General features: G+C 37.9%; 1 protein-coding gene across 9 annotated transcripts in view; it reads right to left on the bottom strand.

Annotated features, from left to right (window-relative positions):
* Mctp1 (multiple C2 and transmembrane domain containing 1) overlaps window positions 1-24,358 on the bottom strand; it is a 550,355-nt gene that overhangs the window by 246,746 nt on the left and 279,251 nt on the right. For all 9 annotated transcript variants that reach the window (XM_076927041.1, XM_076927044.1, XM_076927043.1 and 6 more), the window contains exons 3-5: window positions 20,338-20,480; window positions 8,288-8,367; window positions 2,054-2,165 (exon numbers count right to left, since the gene is read on the bottom strand). In XM_076927041.1, coding sequence (XP_076783156.1) covers window positions 2,054-2,165; window positions 8,288-8,367; window positions 20,338-20,480 — 335 coding nt within the window. The remainder of the gene's footprint in view (window positions 1-2,053; window positions 2,166-8,287; window positions 8,368-20,337; window positions 20,481-24,358) is intronic.

Raw genomic sequence — 24,358 nt, 5'->3', positions numbered from 1 at the left:
AGACCAGCAACCACATCAACTAAGTCTTCGGTAATTCTGCAAATTACCAAATTTGCAGGGTGGTCTGGTGATACACAGGACTTTGAGGTAGTTATTTTCATCTATGAAGTGCTGCCCTGAATTAAATTAGCAAGAAAACAAACACAGGATTAGTGTATCACCACACTTTCTTGACTCGTTTTATCCTCTTACAGGCAAACCTGCCAATCCCCTTCCACATCATGTTTGAGGTCTCCTACTTAGAGCCTCATCACCTTTCGATAGGTTTCAAGTCTCCTAATCTGTCTCCATGCAGCCATCCTCATCCCTTTAAAGCATTTTCTACAATGTATGAGAGAAGGTTTTTTCCCCCAGGCAAATACAATCATGTCATTTTCCCTTTGCAGACCTTGCCATAATTCCTCATTGATATTTGCATAAAGTTCACAAATCTTACCATGGACAACAGGCCCTCCACAGTTTAGGCATCTCTCTTCGACATTGTAGCATGCAGCATGTTTCTCTCTCTCTCTCTCTCTCTCTCTCTCTCTCTCTCTCTCTCTCTCTCTCTCTCTCTCTCCTTCTTTGGCCATGGGGTCTTTGTGTGTGCTCCTTCCTCTTCCTGAGCTTGCTTCCTTTTGGTTCTTATTTTATTTCTTACCTCAGCATTGACTTGACTTCCTTAAAGATTCTTAGACCCACACAAATAGGAACAAATTTCCTGGTTTTGTTGTCTTATAAGTTTGTCTTCATTTCATAACACTAAACTAGTTGTCATTTTCTGTTTCTCTCAGTGAATCACTGGACACAATTTCTAATGTGTCTTAAATATCAGCACAGGAGCTGCCTTACCATAGGCTTCTTGTGAGCACATGAATTATTTAAATAAAGTACAAAATGAAAAATTTTAAATGTTCTCCTAATTATGGACTGGAAATCTAGAATTTACTTCCTGGTTTGTGCTACTGGTGACTTCTAACTGATGGGCTTACTCTGTAAGTGATAGGATTATTTGAACAAGCTTTCCCTCAGGTGCCCCTCCAAACGCACATGAGTACTTATCTGCACCACACCACACTCCACCTACAGCTGGTGCTATGTACACTCAGCCACACTGTGTTCTCGCAGCAGGTACTATGTAGAAAGATTTTCCTACACATAAGGTTTTTAAGTAACATACATGGACTTATATAACAATTGTTTAATTTTTAAGGACTGAAAGAAATTCTCCTTAAAGTGATAATTTTTTTTTGGTGATTTAAAATTTAAGGAATATAAGTGTTACAGAAAGAGTATTTGGGGTAATCTCTAACAATTTTATCTACTACAAAAAGGTGTCCAAGCTATAGTATTTTCCAGGTGTAAAAATTAATATTGAGTCTAACAAACTATCTCTGGCAAGTTGTGGCAGAAAGTATACTGACACGCATACTGATATGGATCACACCTGATATTTGTTCAGGTTTCTTCAATAGTGTGGAAGTCACACTTCCTCTGCAGCCCTGGTTTATCTCTCATAGCAGCATGGTGTACAAGTGAGTATAAACAGCTAGTGCGGAGATATGGAAATTATCACTATGGAAACCCACCGAGAACATGAAGAGGCCACACTTATCCAGTAAACAAACACCAGAGAGCAGAAACTCTGTTATAATTTCACCTTATTTTCCTTGTCATGACCTATTTGGCAATACAGTCAAAATAGTCTTGGATATCTCCATGTGAAATTCCAAATATTCAATTCACTAATCAGTGTATTCCCTGAAAGAATACTAATATTTGACTACATTATAACATGCCTGAAATTGATTGCTAAAACTATAAAGGGGGTAAAAAAATCTATTTATTTACAACAAGAGGTTCTGATCTGGAGCGTGGGTCAGGGAATTTGAGATGAAGACACAATAAGCATGGATGAGTGATATACAGGATACTCACAGAAACCAAGAACAGGCTAGAATTCCCTGTGCATCTCTTCTTTATTATTACTTCTGTATCCCAAGGGGACTCTGAGCACATGAGCAAGTAGGACCAAAAAGAACTTTTACTGTGCCCAGGGATCAGGGAGACTTACCACATCCCTGGGTTCACCTTCCTTAGGCGTAAGGGTGACTGACAGCAAAATGATTCCAAGATCATGGTCGGGATAATGGGGGTCTTTCAGAGTTAAGGTGACATCTGTGGACCTGTGATATGAAACATTTAGATTAGGAGTAGTCATTGAGTACATAATTCCAAAATTATCTTAATCAATAATTCATTAAGAAAATTTTTACTCTTTTTATTTTTCTTAGTACAGTTTCTGTTGTTATCAAAATACTGCCATTGTATTCAATTCATCCAGTAAGCTGCATGCCCACGGAGGTGCTCGAGCTCATTGGGTAAATTTCTTCACATTATGAGGTTCTAGAAAGTTGCTGAAAGAAATAACACTATTCAAAGTTCTCTGAATCCCTTTCCATGATCTGTAAACTCACAGGGTGAAGTCCAGCTGTTTTCCATATATCTAAGCCCGGCAACTGAATGAAGGTCTTAGTTTTATAGCTTCTTATTGAGCAGGGATATATTTAAAATAAACAGAAAAGTGTGAGAAGAGAAAGTGTATAAAACGTAATTTGCTGTCGGGTGCCCTTTGACGGCATTAGGGGAAGGAGCTAAAATGGGCACAGATGTTGGATGGATGCAGGTCAAAACATTGACAATCTCTGGCCTTGTGACTTTCTAACTATGCTGGATGCTGAAGCTGACGGCTTCTTGGGACTTAACACTTTCTTGCTTATTCTGTGACTGATAACTGCTGGCTTCTTTTTTCTTTTACTCTCTATGGTTTATTTTACTACTTAACTCTATCTTACTGTTTTCTGCTTAAAAAAAAAAAAAAAAAAAAAAAAAAAAAAAACAAAACCTTTCCTTTTTGTTGTTCTATGCTTCATTAAGAGCTGAGGAAACTTAACTCTTTGTCTCTCTCTTATTTACTTTATAAATGTCTGTGCTTGATTAGCACAGAACACTTAACTCTTGCTTACTTTATAAATCTCTGTGCTTGATTATACACTTAAGTCTTACTTTAATATTCTGTGCTTATTAAGGACTAGAAAACTTAAGTCTTACTAAGTTACTCTGATGCCAGAAGCTGCAGGTCTCTGGGGAATTAACATGTGTTGTTTATGCAGGGGACTAAGTAAAGGATTAGCTGTTGAGGCTTCTTTTTCTCTTGCCTGGAATCCTTAATGGCCAGGAGAGCAGGATGCTTGGAGCAAGGAAACTTTTATTGAACTAGGAGAAGAGAGTCACACTAACAAAAGGGAAAATACGTATAAACACACATACATTCCTGCACATACACTCATAAATCTTCATACACTCTCGTTGTGTATCATACTTGTTAGCATTTTGTCTAAGATCTGCCCCACAGTTACCTGGGCTAAGTATGCCTGACTCACTATAAAAGGGGCTGCTCGTCCTCTCTGCTCTCTCTTGCTCTTGGCTTCTTGCTTCCCACTCTGTTCTCTAGCTCCTTTCCCCTTCTCTCCCTATTCCCTTCCCCCCTCTCTTTCCAAGTGCTCATGGCCAGCTTCTATTCTCTCTCTCTCTCTCTCTCTCTCTCTCTCTCTCTCTCTCTCTCTGTCTCTCTCTCTCTCTCTCTCTCTCTCTCTCTCTTTCCATCTCTACTATCTTCTCAACTCCCCTCCTCATGCCCTGAATAAACATTATTCTATGCTTCTATGCTATACTAGTGTCTCAGGGGGAAGGGTTGCCTCAGCATGGGCCCTTCCCCCATACCTGACTACATACACCAAACATATTCTCTCTCCCTTATCTTTTTATAAATAAAACAATACTTACACACACACACACACACACACACACACACACACACCTGTGTTTATATATGGTACATGTATTTTGTGGAAAGGACAAAAACCTCCAAAAGCAGGTTTCATTGAGCAAGCACCAGCACAGAAAGAACTCATTCATTTTGGATGAAAAATAAGCCTCAACCGTTATTGCATGAAGTAAAAGCTTCTTACGTTTCATTGCTAAATGAATTAAGAAACCAGTCTCATTACTATAAAAGCCTGCCTGCTGCCTTCTACTCTCCCTGCAGCTCCTTCTCATTCTCTTTTTCTCTTCCTGCCTACTTAATTCTGCTCTATTCTTCATCTGCTCAGCTCTCATCTCTGTAAAGCTTCTATTTTACTTCTACTCTCTCCTCGTTCTTCTTCTGCCCTCTACCTTCTGCTTTAGTTTCTAATTTTCTTTCTGCATTCTGTGTTCTGCTTATTCAAGTCATAGTTTCTCATTTTGTACTTTCCCAGGAAGCATGATCACATGGTATTCCAAATATCAAAAGTTTATCAGAAGTTTAAACGTAAGTTCAAATCATAAATTGAATAAGAAGTTTGCAACAGAGATGTTTACATGTGTTTTCATTCATGATCTGTCACTAGATCAACAGGTTCATTGAGAATCTAAAACTGTTAGCATTTTGTCTAGGCTCCACCCAACAGTTACCTGGCAACAGCCAGGTGTGCCTGACTCACTATAAAAGGGGCTGTTTGCCCCCTCCTCCCTCTCTCTCTCTCTCTCTCTCTCTCTCTCTCTCTCTCTCTCTCTCTCTCTCTCCTTCTTGCTTTCACTCTGTCCTCTCGTCCCTTTCTGAGTGCTCATAGTCAGCCTCTGCTTCCCTACTCTCTCTTCTCTCTCTCTCTGTCTCTCTCTCTCTGTCTCTGTCTCTCTCTCTCCCTTCCTCTCTCTCCCCTACTTTCTCATCTCTCCTCCCCATGCCCTGAATAAACTCGATTCTATGCTATACTGTGGCTGGTCCCTCAGGGGGAAGAGATACCTCATCATGGGCCCATGGAGACACCTCCTTTCCCCACACTGATGACACCTCCACCAAAACATATTCCTTCTTCCCTTATCTTTATATAAAATACAACAAAAATAATTCTTATGTCTAATGAAACATTGAAGTTTTATTTAGATAAACCTAATCAATATTTTATCTTCTGTTCTTGCACCTACAATAAATAATTCCTTCCTCTTTCAACCTTTAGTTAACTGTTTTATGGCACAAAGGAATATATTCCTAAATAGTAAATCTTTATGCTTGCTTTCCATCTAGGGCAATTAGCTTGTGACACGTGAAGACTTACAAAGTCCCAATTACAGCTTTCATATTACACAAAGGCTTAACTGCCGTCTTCATTATAAAGGGCTTAATAGTTATTAGAATAATTTTAGGAATTATTATAGCATCATTATTAAGAATTAAGAAACCATCTATTTGTCTGTATAGCATCACTACAAGATAGTACATCTTTGTTGATCTGCAGAAAATATGTCCAATAGGGTGGGCTAATGTCCAGGGATTGTTAGATTAATTTAATAATGATAGGAAAGGCATATCATTATCAGAAATCAATCCTGAGTTCTGCCCTTTGGGCCTTGCCTACAACAGTTCAATCATTGCAGTTCCAGAGCAAACCATCTCTGGAGAATCACCTGCTAGGCTTAGATGGCTCCCGACAACTTGTCTCATATTTTATAAATATGTATTAAGGCAACATGTAATAATTAAGAAAAACAGCTGATATCCAAAATAATGATTTTAGTTTGGGATTGTGCAAGCCTATGGCCAAAACAATTTCTCAATTTGAAATAACATAGAAACATTACTTAGAATTGAACAATAAGGATTTAGATTTAGATTAAATTTCGATTTGGATTTAGATGAGCATTCCTGATGAAGAAAGAATGAGGAAATTTGTAAGACCCCAAAGGCCTGTCATGCCCTGGCTGAGACTTTCCGTGTGCTGCTGTCTGCAGAGTAACATTCTGCAGTTTTTCTAAGAACAAAACACCCTGTTGAAGGATGATGCCCAGGAAGGAAATTTACACTTCACATCCTATTGCCCCCCAGTTGAGTTCCTGTTTTCCTGAGTTTGTGTTTTTTCCTTCCCTGGCTTGGTATATATATTGAACCTGCCCAGTAAAGGCATTGGCATTCTCTCATAACAGATGGCCCAAGTCTGAGTCTTTCTTTAATTCCCGAGGCCTATGCCCGAGCTTGGTACCATGGGCAATGCCAGAGCTGTCAGAAATTAGTATTATACACAATTACTTTTAAGAAATAAAGAAAATAAACTTTTAACTTAATGCATAGGTAACATCTTGCTTACCTGTTTTAATTAATATTGAACAGACAGGGTTTATTATGAATCACCACAAACCAGTTCCTGTAGATCACAGAGTACCAAACTAAAGAATCATGGGATGTTAGGCAACGAAGCATCATTTCTTGTTTTCTCATTCTTTCACTTGTTTCTTGCATTAACAAAGAGTGCTAACAACATATTAAATCTCTTACAATGTGCTGGTTTCTCATAACAACAGAGATCAAAACTAAGGTGATTCCCGTGTCCACAGAATTTTACTACAATTTAGTTCTGGTACTATGAAGAGACATTTGGGTTATGTATGGTCCAAGTGAAAATTTTCAGTCCTTTCTGCCTATCAGGTTTTTTGTTTGTGTGCATGCATGAATGCTTGCATGTGTGTGTGTGTGTGTGTGTGTGTGTGTGTGTGTGTGTGTGTATACATATTCTTGAAATTCACCTCAGAAGAATCCGTGAATGAGGGTGCAGATTAGAAGTCTATCTGTGTCTGAAGTGCTCCACCAAATGCTTTTTCACACACCCTAGGTTTGTCCCTTGGGCCTTGCCTCCAAGGGTTCATTCATTGTAGTTCTGCAGCAAGCCATCTCTGGAAAATCACCTGTTAGTCTTAGTCTTTGTTAGATGGCTCCTGACAACTTGCTTTATATTTTATAGTATATATTAATGCAACATATAGTAATTAAAAAACCAGCTGATATCCAAAATAATGTGAACATCATGATAGCAAACAGTTTATCACATCATTTTAATACTTTAAGGTATGACATATGAAAGACGTGAGCCACTTTGTAGTGTCAGATATTTAACTGAACTGTACACAATCTGTCCTCAAATTGTTTTCAACATTAATTTAGCTATCAGTAATCATTACAATTTGGTAGCAACAAATTGTCTTTTTTACTTATTTATGCATATATGTGCATATATGTGTGTTTGTGTGTATATGTATCAGCAAGATGATGGTGGTGGTGCTGGAATACAATTGTGAGTATAGTAGAGGCTATGGGCAGATATTAGGTATAGGCTATGGGCAGATATTAGGTATAGGCTATGGGCAGATATTAGGTATAGGCTATGGGCAGATATTAGGTATAGGCTATGGGCAGATATTAGGTATCTTCTTTAGTCATACTCCAACTTAATTATTTGAGCCAAAGTTCCTCACTGGACCTATAATGAGGTCTCTCGACACTTTTTCTAGGCTGGCGGGCTCGCCAGTGAGCACCAGGAATCTATCTACCTGTTTCTAGTTCTCCAGTGTTGGGATTATAATTGTACATCATTGTTCCCAACTTGTTCTATAGATTCTAGAGATCAAAATTCTGGCCTTTGTGCTTATATAACAAACACTGTACTGCCTGAGTCATATCCCAACATCAGCTTGTCTTTCTAAATAAACGTGTATTTGGCATCATATTGTATCAATGCAGTATATGCATATTTGGGGTTATAATTTAATTGGGTTTCTTTAAGTGATTCCTTTGATATTATAGAACAGTTTAATCTTGACATATAAATAAATGGGAAGAAAAATTAAGGAATTCCTATAAGGAATGCATATCAAATTGATTTTAAAAAATAGAGGCTGGAGAGATGGCTTAGTAGTTAAGAACAATGACCGCTCTTCCAGAGTTCCTGAGTTCAATTCCCAGCAACCACATGGTGGCTCACAACCATCTGTAATGTGATCTCTTCTGGTATGTCTGAAGACAGTGTACTCATACAGTGTACTCATACATATAAAATAAATAACAAATAATTCTTTTAAAAAATGTTCATGCTGGAGTGATTACAGTTCCAGATCTTAAGATAAACTACACAGCCATAGCAATTAAAACTAATTTGGCAGTCCTCCCAAACAGATATGTAGGCCAGTGGAACAAAATTGAAGACATAACATGAACACATATAACAGCAGTCACTTAATATTTGACAAAAACAGAAAAGTCATAAACTTGGAAAAAAGAAAACATCTTCCAAAAATAGTGCTGAGAAAATAGGATGGTGAGATGGAAGGTGCCCAGTGGGCAACAATACCAGCAGAACTCTATACTGACTGTGCTTTCCACTTCATACTAGCCAACTCAATAAGGATGCATAGTAATAGTCTGACTTTTGAGAGTTACCTGTTTAACTCCAACTGTGTGAGATCCAGAAAGGCTGAGCCCATAAAGTCGTCTTGCAGTCCAAAATCATAGTCAAATACCTAAGGGGCCAAAGAGACAAAGCATTTTAAAATAATTTTGGAAAACATTTAAATGAAACATACTGATTATAAAAACTGGTTATCCCTTCTACCCAAAGAACTGATATATATTTTTTAATTTTTGATTTTTTTATAGAGTTAGAGTTTCATAAAACATTCAAGTAAATTACATTTTATTTAATATTATTTATTGTATCATTCTATTTGTATTAGCAATAGAAGTTTTACAAAAGGTGTAACAAAATTAATGAAATATAATAAACATTTTAACATATTGAACTCACAGCTTAAAATATTTCTTATTATCATAGAAAAGATATCTTGAAGCCTAGGGCCAACGTAATTTAGTGTGAGTCTCAACAAATATATCTTTTGTATTGGCCTATGGATGGTTAAAAATGACTCCAATTTATTATTCATATGTTTTAAGGTCATTAAAGATAAATTCTTTGGTATTATAAAATATTTTAATCTTAACATGAAAATAAATAAGGATACAGATATTATGGTATCCTTGTTTTGTAAAGTTATATTAAGGATATATCAAATTAACCTTTTTTTCCAAACAATTATTTGAAACAATGCTAATTAAAAATGAAAATGAAAAAAAGAAAGAATGAGAATGTTTCTTTCAATGTCCATAAAATCCATATATTTAAATGCTAAGATAGTCAAAAAATACATAGATAGGCACAGTTCAATGATGAGTGTTAAAAGATACTAGTTACAGGGACATGTGTGGCTACTGCATAAAAGAAGAACAGAACAATCTCTAAGAAGATGTTTTGTTTATAGAACTGATTGAAAAGAAAAACAAGTGTCACACTGATATAGGAATGATGCTCAAGTCAGAGGAAACAACAAGAGGAGGACTAATGTGTTTAATGATCAACAAGAAGCCAATGACATTAAGTCAATATGAGACATGAGACGCTTAGGAAATGGATGGTTAGAGAGCTATCTCAATCCTTAGGCAGTTAAGACCCTTCTAAAAAACTATGTAAAGGAGAATTGCCTAACTTCTGACTATTTGGTGAGTTTCTAGCTCATTTATTCTCTCGGCTGATGCTGACTGTACAGTTCAGTGTGCTGGGTAATAGAGTAAAAACTGAGGAGAGGGTGGCAGTGAAGCAAAAATAACATAACTAATACTGATAGTTTAGTGAGGGAGACAAATGTTCAGCATGAAACGTATAGGTGATTTGTGACTATACATTTTTATGTGCTTTAAACAAGGCAACAACAGCAACAAAAAATAACAGTGTGGGAAATTGAAGAAAGCATGTAAAATCAAACAAGCCATAAAGCTACTCAGAGAAGTTTAGAGCTATGTTGCCTAATTTTTTTTAAATAGAAAATGTTTGAGTGATGGGCGGTGGTGGCGCACGCCTTTAATCCCAGAACTTGGGAGGCAGAGGCAGGCGGATTTCTGAGTTTGAGGCCAGCCTGGTCTACAGAGTGAGTTCCAGGACAGCCAGAGCTACACAGAGAAACCCTGTCTGGAAAAAAAAAACAAAACAAAAAAATGTTTGAGCACTGGAATACATACAAAAGAATAAGTCTCGGAATGGATGACCCAGACTTAGGATATGAGACTGTGAGTCAGAAAGGATTAGCAGCCCAGCGTAACAGCCAGCTCAGTAAAGGGGAGCTTAGTCTTGAGTCCATTAGTTTTTTCACCTAGTGCAGATGTGCTTCAACTAAAAACAACACAGCCAAATGTGCAAGAAACATATTTCCAAACAAAAAGATAAATACTTTGCAGTACAAAAGGATTCTCAGATTTGAAGAGTCACAGGGGAATTTATTTAAGTGGTTAGAACATCCCTGATATCTCTTTTATTATTCAAATTGCAATCATTTGATTTATATACAAACTTTCGGGGTGTATATATTGTAGAAAGCACAGTACTTCTGCAGCAGATACTCTTAATCAATTACACTTCCTGGATTCTGTGATCTGCTCTGAGGCATATTATATGAACACACAGCATATCTTTAGCATAGGATATGCTATCTACTTGCAGGTGGCCACAGTAGTGCTTTTATAACATACAAACATTAGGATAATTCCTTCTGAAACCTCATAATTATTATTTCTCAAGCACATAGGATTGTGGACAAGATAAGTGACATAGAAGATGGAAAACAATATAGTTAGTGACTTGTTATATATAGACAATGTAGAGAGTTATTAGGCTTTCTTCCAAACAAAACATAAACATGGGAAAAATGTAAGCATTTATTATTGAAATCATTAGCTTTGATACTTGGTTCTAAGTTCTACAAATTTATTTGACAGAGGGAGTATCTTCAAATAGAGCATAAAAGATAGAATAAAGTAGAAAAAGTATGTCCCGGTACAGCATTAAATCACAATGTTACTCAGCAATTATTGGAAGTTAGGTCCTGTTCTAAATTTTTAAGCAAATTTCACAGTTCAGTTAGCAAGATATTGAAAATTTTTATCATCAAATCTGAGGGCTAGGAAAAAACAAAACTCAAATCTTGTTTTGAATTCCAAAGATGGAATGTATTTAAACTCAACATGTATAACTTGGGCAGGCAACCCTGAGGGAAACATTGGGAATTAAACATAGATGATTCCATAGGACCTTGTCTATCGAGGCACCTCTATTCTATGAGCTGAAGACATTATGTGTCATTAGGTAGAATCTGGTTTGATTGATTAAAACAATAAGTATTTTACAATGGAGAATAAATTTATTTTATATCTCAATTCAATTATCAACCATGAAAAATTGCTCAGAGTGTGATTCAGTGAAAGTTCTTTTGAACACCAGTCATAAAACCCAACACACTTGTCAGTGTGTATTTGTCAGTTCAAGTGACCAAATGTTCATAAGTAATTATGGCTTCAGGAAAAAATTAGACTTGAAAGTTCAAATAATTTATATCTTTATCCATTTATTTATTTAAAAAATAGAGTGAATTATTACAGTGGGCCAAGTTCTAATCTATGCCTTGCTTGTTTCTTGACTTAGAACTAACCTTATTCTGTGCATGTACTTAGAATGGTATAAAAGCAGCTTGGGAAAAAATTGTTTCAGTACTTGCTGGCGTCATACTATAGTGCTGTCTAGTTGTCTTTTCTTTCTTTAATCCTCACTCTCTCCCTCAAGATCTTCTTGACTGACTGAGCAGGCTTGGTCATCAGCCATTTAAGTTGATGTTGGCTATAGGCTTGCTGTAAAATTTCCCTTATTGTGTTATGGTATGTTCTTTGTATCCCTACTCTCTTCAAGATTTTTATCATGAAGGAATGTTAGAATTTGCTACAGACTTTTCAACATCCATTTTTTCTTTTAGATGTTTGTTCATATAGTGGATTACATTGATGGATTTTCCTATGTTGAATGATCCCTACATCTCTGTGATGAAGCCTACTTGGTTATGGTGAATGATCTTTTTGATGTGTTCTTGGATTTAGTTTGTGAGTATTTTATGAAGTATCTTTGCATCTATTTTCATAAGGGAAATTGGTCTGTAATTCTCTTTCCTTGTTTAATCTTAGTGTGGCTTGGGTATCAGGGTAACAGTGACCTTATAAAGTGAGTTTGAGGATGTTCCTTCTGTTTCTACTTTGTGAAATCATTTTAGGAGTCCTGGTGCTAAGTTTTCTCTGAAAGTCTGGTTAAATTCTATGGTAAAATCATCTGGTCCTGGTCTGGGTTTGGTTGGAAAACTTTTAATGACTGCTTCTATTTTGGGGGGGCGGGGGTTATAGGTCTATTAAAATTATTTATCTGATCTTGATTTAACCTTGGTAATTGGTATCTATCAATAAAATTATCAATTTTTTTTTTAGATTTTTTTCAATTTTATAGAGTACAGGTTTCAAAAGAATGATCTAATGATTCTTTGGATTTCCTTTGGATAACGTCCTTCTTTTCCTTTCTGATTTTGTCTAGTTGGATATTCTCTCTTTGTATTTTAGTTAGTTTGGATAAAGGTTTGTCTACCTGTTGATTTTTCTCAAAGAACCAACTCTCTGTTTCATTGATTTTTCGTTTCTATTTTATTGATTTTAGCCCACAGTTTTATTATTTCCTGTTGTCTACTCCTCTTGGGTGTGCTTTCTTCTTTTTGTTCTGAAGCCCTCAGGTATGTTGTTAAGTTGCTAGTAAGAGATCTCTCCTATTTTATGAAGGTACTTAGTGCTATGAACTTTCCTCTTAATACCGCTTCCCTTGTATCCCATAAGTTTGGGTATGTTGTGTAGTAATTTTTATTGAACTATAAAAAGTTTTCAATTTTTTTCTTTATGTCTGTCATGACCCATTTTTGTATAGTAGAAAATTGCAGTCTTTTCTGTTTTTCTGTTGTTTTTGAAATCCAGCTTTCATTCACAGTAGTCTAATAGGATTCAGGGAGTTATTTCATATATATATATATATATATATATATATATATATATATATATTCTGTTAAAACTTGCTTTGTAACTTAGTATGTGGTTATTTTGGAGAAAGGTCTGTGAGGTGGTAAGAAGAAGGTATATTCTTTTGTGTTTGAGTAAGATGTTCTGTAGATAACTGTTAGGTCCATATGGTTTATAATATCTGTTAGCTCCAATATTTCTCTATTTAGTTTTACCTAATGTATATCATCTGCATGCTCATGGCCTACAGAGACCAGAAGAGGGCATTGGATACCCTGGAACTAGTTGTGAAACACCACGTGGATGCAAACTCATGTCCTCTGGAAGAGCAGCCGTTTCTCCAGCCCTGTTCCAATTATTTCAAACCAAAACAATTTTATACCATTTCTTTCTGTAAAGTTGAGATGAATTATTTATTGTCTTGCTTTGAGCCTAATAGCATATCTATTTTGAAATATGACTTTTGATAATTGATTTTGTGTATATGTATAGGGAATACTCTTCCTTGAGCACAAACAACAAAAACCCCACAATGTCTAATATAATTTTGATAAATCCATTTGTGGCCTTGGAGACCTATATGATTTTTATTGACACATTTTATTGACCACAGACTGATCTTTCCTTCCCTTCATTCTTCACAGTCACCCCTTGTTGTCCCCTCAGAGCAGAATCTCTTCCCAAGCCATTCATTTTCTATCTCTTTATAATGAAAGCTATGTTCTCCTTTTGCTTCGGGAGAGTGAGGAGCAGAGAGACATGCCTCTGACAGTGGAGCATGTCTCCTGTGGCGACACAGGTGGAGAAAGGCTGCCATCTGTGTAATGAGTACTCTGCACCACACAGTGTATGTTAAGACATAGTTCACTAATTCTAGTTCATTGATTTTCTCTCACCAATGTCCACTTCAGGAAATCTTTATGCAAAATATGTCTACTTTTCTCATGAAGAATTCTAGGAACCTATTGATTGTAAGCTTTTCAGGATTTTCCTTTCATTGCTACCATAAATTGAGTTACTATTATTTTACTTTATTTTAACTAATTAATTTCTTTATTCACTTTACATCCCAATCATTCTCCCAGTTCCCCTGTCACACAGTCCTTCCCCCTATCCCCTTTGCCTTATCCTCTGTAAGGTTGGAAGATCCGCCCCGGCCCATGGATCCTCCCACCCTGGCACATCAAATCTCTGTAGAGCTAGGTTCATCCTCTCCCACTGATACCATGGAAAGCAGCCCAGTTAGGGGAGTGTATCCTATGGACAGGCAACAGCTTTAGGGATGGCCGCGGCTCCAGTTGTTGGGAAATCTACATGTAGATCATGCTGCACATCTGCTACCTAAAGTTACTGGTATTTTAATAACATCTTGTTTAGTTATGTTTCCTCTCGGTGGCGTATTCTTATATTCTACTGTGTTCTAGTTTGGTTTTTCTGTGTGATAACACCATGACTACCTTGGGGGAGAAAATAAGTTTTATTTCAGTTACTTATCTATATCACAATTTGTTGCTTAGGGAGGTACGGAAGCAGGAACCATGGAAGGAAGTTGGTCAGTCACCTATTCTCTGGCTCCCTTCCTTACACAGACCAACCTGCTGTGCTTAATACTACCCAGAGTGGGATGGGCCTTCTCAAAACAATCACACATCAAGATAATTGCTTACAAACATTGACACAGACAATCTGATTAGGGAAAACTTCAGCTGTGGTTTCCTCTTTCTAAGTAGATCTGGATGGTGTGAAGGTGACATGGAGGGAGTCGACTGGAAACTATACATTAGGGACCCATGAAGGAGGGAAATGGGCACCAGCATATAGCAACTATATGAGACTATGAGACTTGGGGCTCATCTGGCAGGAACGATAATTTAAAGAAAAGAGTAGTTTGTGCCCTCTGGTGGCAAACGTAGAGAAAGGATTGTACACCGAGTAGACATTCAGAACACAGGCACAGTGAAACATATGCATCTAGAAATAGACGAAAGGGAATCCAGGTATCAAAACGAAATAAGGAAACACGGCTTTTTCATGGCTGAGGTTGTGATTCTTTAGTTCCTTAAGAACATCTTTAAATTTTTGACTTTCTACAACCAAATCAGATGAGAGAAAAGCCTCTTTTTATCATGTCTGGAGGTAATAAAGTACTTCCCCCTCATTCTCATTATCTTTGCCCTTTTCATTTGTAGAAGAAAAGACCTTGTTTATAACTAGGAAGGATAAGTTTTAAAACAGCATAATTTATTTTCTTCTCAGTGCCCCTGATAAGATATTTATTTTTTAAAAATCTAAAAGTCAAAAAGGTAAGACACCCACATCACCCCACTATACAGGGGGGTGGCTGAAGCCACTGTGATGATCAATTATATGATGGAGAGATGGGAAAGACGGAAAAACAGCAGTGTGTGCCCGCTCTGGAAAGAGGTAGAACTGGAGATGGGATGCTGGGGCCAGTGAGAGAGAGGGCTGAAGTCCACACACTGAGCAGTAGGTTCTGTGGGATAATGTACAACATCCTGGAGCTTATAAAGACACAAACTCATCCTGGAACATGTCTCCTGGCTGCAGTAGGATTGTCCTAGCTCTGAACAATGACTGAAGCCAAAGAGAAGAAAGATACCCTTTCTGGATTGGACCTCCTCAAAGGACAACAGTGGTCTGTGATGCCGTTAGAAGCCATATTGGAGTCTGTGGTCCAGGCTATTGCCCTAGGCCACAATGAAGTCTGAGGTCCATGTGGACTTACACAGTCTGTGCCACTGCCTGATGCCTTCATGATATCCTGGAGCTTTGCTGCCTACAGTGGCCATGTTGATGTAAGTAGCATATGTAGCCACGTGAGCCCATAACTAGGCCTGAGATCAGTGCAGCTGCTGAGGGCCATGGGTAGACAGAGGGTCCAGATACAGATAAAGGCTATGTTGATATATGTAGCCCATGTTACCACTGAAGGCCATGCTGGTGTCTGTGGTCTAGGTGCTGCCTGAAGGCATGTTGATGTCAGAGGGCCATGCTGAGCTGGCTCTAATGCAGGCTTAGACCCAGCACTTTGAGTTGGCTCACCCCAATATCTATCCCATCTATGAGCTGCCAGAGTGCATGAAGGACCAGTCCTGAGGGATCATAGCTGTAGGATCTGTGGCTAACAGCAGGATACCCAAGAGGAGTCTCAGCAAGGGTCCAGTATTAATGTGTAGCAGAGGCTTGAGACCTTAAACCAGACTAATAACTCATTGCAATGAACATTTCCAAGTAATGCTGTTTGGCAAAAGAAATACTGCAGGGCTCACAGCAGCTCCCAATGCCACTATGAGGAATGAATTTGTGATAGAGCAACAGGAAAGACGGAGAAGTAAGTGCATGGCAGACGTGGAGATGCAACACTGTGACAGATGTGAGAGGCTACAGTTTATAGAGGGGTCAGTGAGATTTTTTTCTAATTCTTAATTTTTTTTAATTTTTAATGTTTTATTGGATATTTTATGTATTTACAATACAGATGTCATCCCCTTTCTCCACTCCCCCGTCCCAAATGCCCTATCGTATCCCCCTCCTCCTTTTTGCTTTTACACCATTTTAATAACATGCATACATTAAGAATAGGGAAGTAGGCTCAGATACTTTGGTCATCCTGATAAGCCCTTAGAAACAGTATTCACAGGAGTGTTCACATAAATGGGTTTAATGCTTGTTCTTTGACTATTTGTGTTTATTGTCTTATTTGTTCCTTGACTGTTTGCATCTATTATATTGCTAGACCCTCAACCTAGAACTGATCTTAATTTTTAATTTTCTTTTGGTGCAGAAGCTAAAAGGCTACCCTGGGGCATGGGAGATAGTTGTCAGTAAAACACTTATCATGTAAGCACAAGGACCTAAATTCAGATCCTCAAAGCCTGTGTGGAGAAAAAGCTGGTTTACCTTGCATGGGCAACACAGTGAATCTAGTCCTGATTGCAAAGGCACAGATGAGCCAGCCCTGGGTTGGTGAGAGCAGGGTGAGCTGGCCCAGCCCCTCAGAAGCTTCAGTACTTAGGAGAGTACATCCTGCACTTTGACTGGGCAGCACAGTGGAGCTGGCTCTGGAGGTGTGGGTGCAGGTGAGTCAGCCCCGAGGGCATGGGAGCAGGACAGCTGACCCTGCCTCCTGCCAATGGCAGCACTGGGTGTCCTAGCTGGAGCAGTCCACCCAAAATTTATATCTTCAAATGGTTAAGACTTATGGGCCAGTCTTACTGATCCAAAGCTGCAGGCTCTCCATGACATAAGGCAACAACACAATAATTGGTCTGAGACCCAATAAGGATCCAACACTGATGGTGTCACAGAAGCCAGAGATCTTAACTAGACCAATGGCTCATTGCAATGAACAGCAGCGAGTGAAGATGTGTGGACAGAGGGATGTACTGTGGGACACATGGTGACATGCTACAGATTCCACGATGATGTGTTTTCTATGCTTTTTGGGTTTTTCTGTTTGTGAATATGTATTTCTTTTATTTGGGGGGAAGTTGCAAGGGTGAGGGGCAGATATGAAGGGTCAGGGAGATGAGGGGGGCGAATGGTTCAAAACTCACAAAGAATCAGTAAATAGTTTTAAAAAGATGGAGAGCAAACACGCTAGTTCATGACCTGTGGTTGCCACATAAGTTGTATGTACACATTCATGGATTTGACAGCCACATACATGTGCCCATATGAGCCCCATCATTTCCTTTTAATAAAAACTTGGCTTAATTCTTCTTGATTGGCTTAAACTGAAACTTCAATAGATGTCCACAGACTAAATGAATCCAGAGAACTATGAGTGGGAGTCTGAAGACTGTAGGGCACACAGACATACACACTCCTAAAATAATCAACTAACTTTAAATAGAGGAAAAGAAAAACCTCTCCCAAATTATTTGGTATTTATAGAATAAACAACTTGAGTATATATAGTAAGTTTCTTTATTATACAGTGGATTTCTCTTCAATTACTACTTTCTTGATACCTTTTTGCCCCATAAGGTTTCTTTCTGTACTTAACATGTACAATATTCTTCCCCAGTGCCAAAATTTTTGGGGTTTGTTGTTGTTCTTTAGAGATAGGCCTTTGTAATTGTTCTTGATAGTCTAGAGCTCACTATGTAAACAAGTCTGGCCTCAAACTTGCAGTGATCCTCCTGTTCCTGCCTCCCAAGTGCCACCATGCCCACCCATCCCACTGTCTTGCCTACAGATCTTCCCCCCTCCCCTCATTTGGACTATGGTATTCTTTTCTGGTGAAGCATATGGTCTTTGCATTTGGGCTTACTTTCAATATGATTCTTGCTCATTTTTGGTAGGTGAGGTAGAAGTTTTTGGTTGTGTCATGTGATGCAGACTCACGTGGTGTATTGCTGAGGCAAGACCTGTGGGAGGACACATGATGTTTGGAGACAATATAAATAGGACTTAATGGACAGTAATGGGGCACTTGCATGGCAAGCCTTGCAGTGCTTCAATGGTTCCACATCTTCGCTAATCTTCACTTTGTTGAGAGAGGCACAGCAGAGAACTTCTGGTGTCCTGGCTGATTCTGGTCTCTCCCACTTACTTGTGCTGATTTGTCAGAGGTGTTGCTGTTTCTGCTGGCTCTTGCCACCTATTCTTGTTTGATGTCCTGACACTAATCAACTGGACTGTTGGTGTCCTAATAACGGAGATTGGAATCACCCCCCAAAACTACTTCTAAACAGGTCCGTATCCCCTTGTCCTATTTACCATCATTTCTCCCTTACCTTTGGGCAGTGATCTAGAATGGGGTGTCAAAGCATTTAAAAACCCTTATTAAGAGTAGGTTTTAAAAATCTAACTGTACAAGTAGATTCTTCATCAGGACTCTGCAGTGAGTCTTCTTTTGTGGTATAGAGAGATCTTTGATTATTTTGAAACTTGGTTCAAGTCTACATTGAACATTGTGAGCATAGGAAGGTTTAGTCACCATGAAGGAAATTAATCTGTACCAAGCATTACACAATTCACTTAACTAATGGCAAGTAGTTTAATATCTAATGCAGAGCTGTCCCAATGCCCACTAGGAGCAAGTTCGAACTATTGTTTGTTTACATGAAGCAGAAAGATTCCAGGAATTTTTCTAAGGCCTAATCCATTAACTTCATTGTAGGTCATACATGGTCCCCTGAGCTGGAAAGAAAGAAGAGTCCTCATTCTGGCTGTGCCAGATCTCATTCATGAGAAGCAATGGGACTTTTTGATACCATTACAAGCCTTAAGTTTCTTTTCTTTATATTTTTATTAATTTAATTTTATTAATTTTATTATTTTAGTTTTTTGCTAAACTATTGGATGTGTACCCGCTCATGTGTGTGTATGTGTATGGTGTACACATGCCCATATTTGTGTCTGTAGAGGCCAAAAGTTGACATCAAGGAGAATCTTCTTTAATTCTCTCTATTGTATGTATGTATGTATGTATGTATGTATGTATGTATGTGCGTATGTATTCTGTCCATCCATATGTATCCATGTCTTGGAGATTTTTTTTTCATTGCACCTGCAGCTTGATGTTTTGGCTAGATTGGCTGGCTAGTGATCTCTGGGGATCTGCCTGTCTCCATCCCCATGCACTGAGGTTACCAATGCATGAAGCCACTTCTGGCTTTTTATGTGGGGTCTGGCAACCCCAGTTAAAGTCATCTTGCTTGGAGAACAAGTGCTAAGTTTTGTTAAAAGCAAAGTAGCCTTGTTTGCTTTTGTTGTTGTTGTTTGTTTCTTAAGTGTTTATCTTTATTATCTACCACCAAAGGAACCCCAGGAACTTTCTCCGAGTAATGGCCTTTAGATACAACCATGAAAGTAGGCCAGAGCTGCTAGGCAGGGAAGAGGGCATGTCACTTGGGTTAACAGGTGCCAGCACTGCTAGATTTTGGTCAGTGAACAAATGTGACCTCCTCTATACACATTTCAAGAAGGAAGCTGCCAGACCAGTGAGTTCTGCTACCTTAAACTTGAAATCTGAACCACAGCTCTGCCAGGAGACTGAGATTAGCACTGGTCTGTGAATCTACTAATTCAACATCAGCACAATGCTGTCTATTGTTTTGTGCAACGTTGATATGCATATATTCATAATATTTGGTTAAACAGAAGCTTTGAACACAGCAGGGAAAGTAACATTTTGTGAAAGGACTTCCCAATTTTGGAAAAAAATTATTTTACTGGATGAATCTATCCTATAGTGAGAAGAGAAAGCTGCAGCTAAAGAAACTTGCTGTATTTTCCTGTGCTCCTAAACTACAATAGATCAGTTGACAGGACGAATCAGGGGATGGGTTTCAAGTCCTCCTAAATGTCTACCCACAGAAATGTTCCAAATCAATGTGCTCACCCCCACAACACACACACACACACACACACACACACACACACACACACACACATTTACTGTCTCTTCTCACCTTGGATGAAACTTGTTAGCAATAGTCATTGGAAAAAAGTCTCTTCAGAGACATGAGGAAACAACCATTAACAAACAAAGATTTCTGTGTCGTATTTCATAGTGGAAAAGCAAAGAAATGGCTCACCTTGATGTATAGTGGCTCTCTAAGATGGTCAATGAGCACGCAAGCCTTTTCCTCCCAAACAGGATTGAGGTTCTTGTGGATAATTTTACTTCTAAAAACTTCTTTTCTTCCAATTTTAAACTTCACATATGGATCACTTGTCCCTGTTGAAGAAACACATGATCCACATGAGTCATGCCTCTCTATGGGAGCAAAATAGCTGCTCACTGCAACACCAAAAGAATTAAAGGGAAAATGTTAATGGAGATCTATTACACAGGGAAGGGAGGGAAACTTCCCTAAGTACTGAAGTAAGACCAAATCATCATGTGTTACTACTTTCCTTTCTGAGCACAACCCTGCAAACTTGCCCTGGCTTCTTAGGACCAGGACTGCTTTCATGGTGGCAGAACTGATTTCCATTTGACAGCAGGAGCTGAGGGCTCCCCTTCTCCTGCTTCCTCACCAGGGAGAACAGTTGTTTGCTTTCTTAATGATAGCCATTTACCTCACCTCAGCAAGACAGGAGATTTACTGTCTCGCTTTCCACTTTCCTGATTGCAGCAGCTAAGAATGCTGAGCTACTTTTCACATACATTATGTCCAGTTGCAGTTGAACTGTTGAGCATTTTCTATCCTTGTCATTAAAACTCGCTTTACTGATTAGGTTGATTTTGTTTCTTTGTGATATATATATATATATATATATATATATATATATATATATTCCATTACATATGTCAGTAGCAAAAAAGATTAGGCTGTCAACTCATTCATTTACTTGTTCCTCTGATGTGAGCAATTTTAACATCATGTAATCCTAACTGTCAATTCTTGGTTTATTTTCTGAGCATGGAATTTCCACAAAAACAAATGAAATAAAAAATAGAAGGTAGAGATAACCTTTAATATAGAACTATATAGAATACTTACTGAACATGTTTAAGACCTTAGACTCAGTATCCACTCTGAAAAATAATAAATAAACAAAATCCTAAAAATAGAACTACCAAAGCACACAGGTAGTTCCTGGGCATATATCCAAAAGACTCTAATGAAACACACCATAGAGACAGAAACTGTATATCCATGTTTACTGTAGCAATGTTCACAGTAGCCGCTGTATGAAAGTGACCATAAAAGGATACATAAAGATAATGAGGTATATATTCGTGATGAAGTATTATCTAATTTAAAAAAAAACTTATATTCCTTGCAAGAAATGGTTGCAAATGTAGACCATCACATTAAAGTAAGCAAGCCAGCATCAGAAAAAATAAAAATCATGTGTAGATCCCATATTGTATTGATGCATCAAATTATTTATTTGAAAATGGCATTAAAGAAGAAATAAGACTGTCTATGGAAAAAAAGTGGATTGGTGGGAAGGGAAGGGTGGAGAAGGAAGAAGTGTGAAGGGTGAGTATGATCAGAGTACATGGTACACTTGATTGACATTGTCTTTATGAAGTCTATTACAATATGCAATAAGTATAAGTGCCAATATGAACAAAAAATCAACATGATTGAATGATGGAAATGTAAGTCTGAGTCCATCTATAAATCAGAGCTTAACTGACATTTCTCTTGGTCTCATCTAATCTGCTATAAAAAGAAGAATCAATGATATTGACCAATTTAACTAGTTTTATAGACTCAAACACTGTCAACATTTTATACTCATATAAAACCTTAGGGGAAAATGAGTTTCAATGTTGGTTTCCCAGCATGCTTAGCATATATTCTCACCCTTAGACGTACAATTTTGAATACCAGGAAGTCATGGCAGTCTTGGGGACCACAGGGAAAAAGTATGAGGGAGTGATTTGCTTTGGTTGCAAATTATCAAGTTAGCTAGTATAATCACTGAGAGATGAGAGAATCAGGAGGCTTCTAACTCCATAAATAATCAGTGTGTGTGTGTGTGTGAGATGTTAAAGGAAATCAGAAATAGCAAGTCAATTGCTTATAATATACAACTAGCGGTTTGATTCTAATTGCCTATGGTTTTTTTTTTTTCTACTGTGCCCACAGGAGAGAAAGGTCTTTACATACTTACATATATACTGTGATATTTCTTAGTGGGGCATGACGCTGACATGATGAACAATCTTGACTGAACTGTTCATGCAATTATTAAAGATTTATAGAGATTCATTGATATCCTCAAGTAGAATTTCCAGTGTATAACAATCTCCACAATTAGGAAATAGTTCTTTATATCTCCCTTATGTTAAAGTTTGACTTAATTTTTACTGGTTGGACCAAATTGAAGCTCCTCCAGTTGGTGTCTGAAGACTGTATGTCTTAAAGAAAATTAAGGTGTATAAACATCACCTAAGTGCTACACATTATAACTACAATGCTGGCCTTTTAAATCTCCTTCTCAATGCTCATATCCCTTCTCAAGGCTTTACTTGTCAAAGAAACACAAAATGCTTATGCTACACATTGAGAACTGCCTGTTGACTTGCACTTCCTTGTTTCATCCCTCTGAGCTTGTATAGCCCCAAATATCTATGATTCTAACACTTGGGAGGTAGAAGCATGAAGATCAGGAGTTTAAGGCATTCTGCATCTACAGCAAGTTCAAGGGAACCTGGATTACATGAGAGAGACTTTCAAAAATTCTGTATTTGACCCCCAGATATAATCATTGTTTTGTAATGTAAATATTGGTCTAGTAATATGGCATGATATCAAACTATATTCTTTAGGGGAGTCAATGCAACAAAATGTTAAAAGTTAAAATGGCTATTACTAATATGATGGTTCCTAATTATCTACTGAGGACCCAGAGAGGTATAGGCATTGTAGCCCATATATGAAGGACTATTAAAATCCATGACTCATTTCCTTAGTGTTGCCCCAGAGCTTAAGCAAAAAGATTAAAATTGAAAAACAATGCAGTATGTGCATGACAGAGATAAAGATATTTATGTGAGAGAGAATTGTATATAGATAATTTAATCTGTTTGACTGAGGATACTATGGTAAAGATATTATATTAGAAACATTTGCTATACCCGAAAGAGGCAAGAGATTAATGTCTTGAATGCATAAGAATGTTTTTAAATTTATAAATAAAAAACGGACTCCTACAGGAAATTAAGTTATTTTAAGAAGGTAATTTGCAAAGAGAAAGCCCCCTTATAGTCAAACCTTAATAAATAGTCAAATGAATAAATTAAAATAGTCAACAAAACAAGTAGGATCTGGAGGGATTTCTCAGTTGTTAAGAGTGCTGTTGGACTTGCAGAAAATCCCAGCATCCACATGTTGGCTCACAACCATCTGCAATTCTAGTTCCAGGGGTTCCAATGTCATCTTCTGGCTTTTGTAGATATTATGCACACATACAATACATGTATGCAAGCAACCCGCAGTTGTTAGCTTTTGTCATTTCATTAACTGCCAGTGGGCGTGGATGGGGGTCAAAGAAGCTTTTTGTCCACTGTTGGTAGGCATTTGCATGGCCATTGTAGAATACAGTGTAGAAAGGACTCGAAAATGAAATATAGGCTCAGGTGATAGCTCAGTCAGTAACTAACTTGCTTATTTTGCAATCATTTCTCGGAGTTCAACCCTTGAGAAACTTCATTTAAAAAGACATGTGTAGTAGCTTATAATCCCAATATGGGAAAGGTACAGACCAACAAGTCCCTGGACTCACTGGCCAGCCAGTTTAACCTTGTTGGTCCAGAGCCAGTGAGAGACCCTGCCTCAAAAAAAGATGGCGACAGAACTTGAGGAAAAATAACAGAAGTTGTCCTCTATCCTACACACACACACACACACACACACACACACACACACACACAGGAACTATCAAATGATCCAGCAATCACTCTGATATCTACACAGGAGATGAAATCCACATGGTGAAGAGACACCTGCATCCCCATGTTCTCTGCAGCTCCCCTCCCAATAATAGCCAAGATGGAAAAAAAAAACTGTCTTCAACTGATGACTACATACTGTAACTATAGTAGATATACACAGTGCATTACCATCCAGTCGTGAAACCCTATCATTTGTGACA

The sequence above is a fragment of the Arvicanthis niloticus genome, chromosome 29, assembly GCF_011762505.2.
Source record: "Arvicanthis niloticus isolate mArvNil1 chromosome 29, mArvNil1.pat.X, whole genome shotgun sequence".
Lineage (NCBI taxonomy): Eukaryota > Metazoa > Chordata > Mammalia > Rodentia > Muridae > Arvicanthis > Arvicanthis niloticus.
This window is presented reverse-complemented; position numbering and strand designations above follow the sequence as displayed.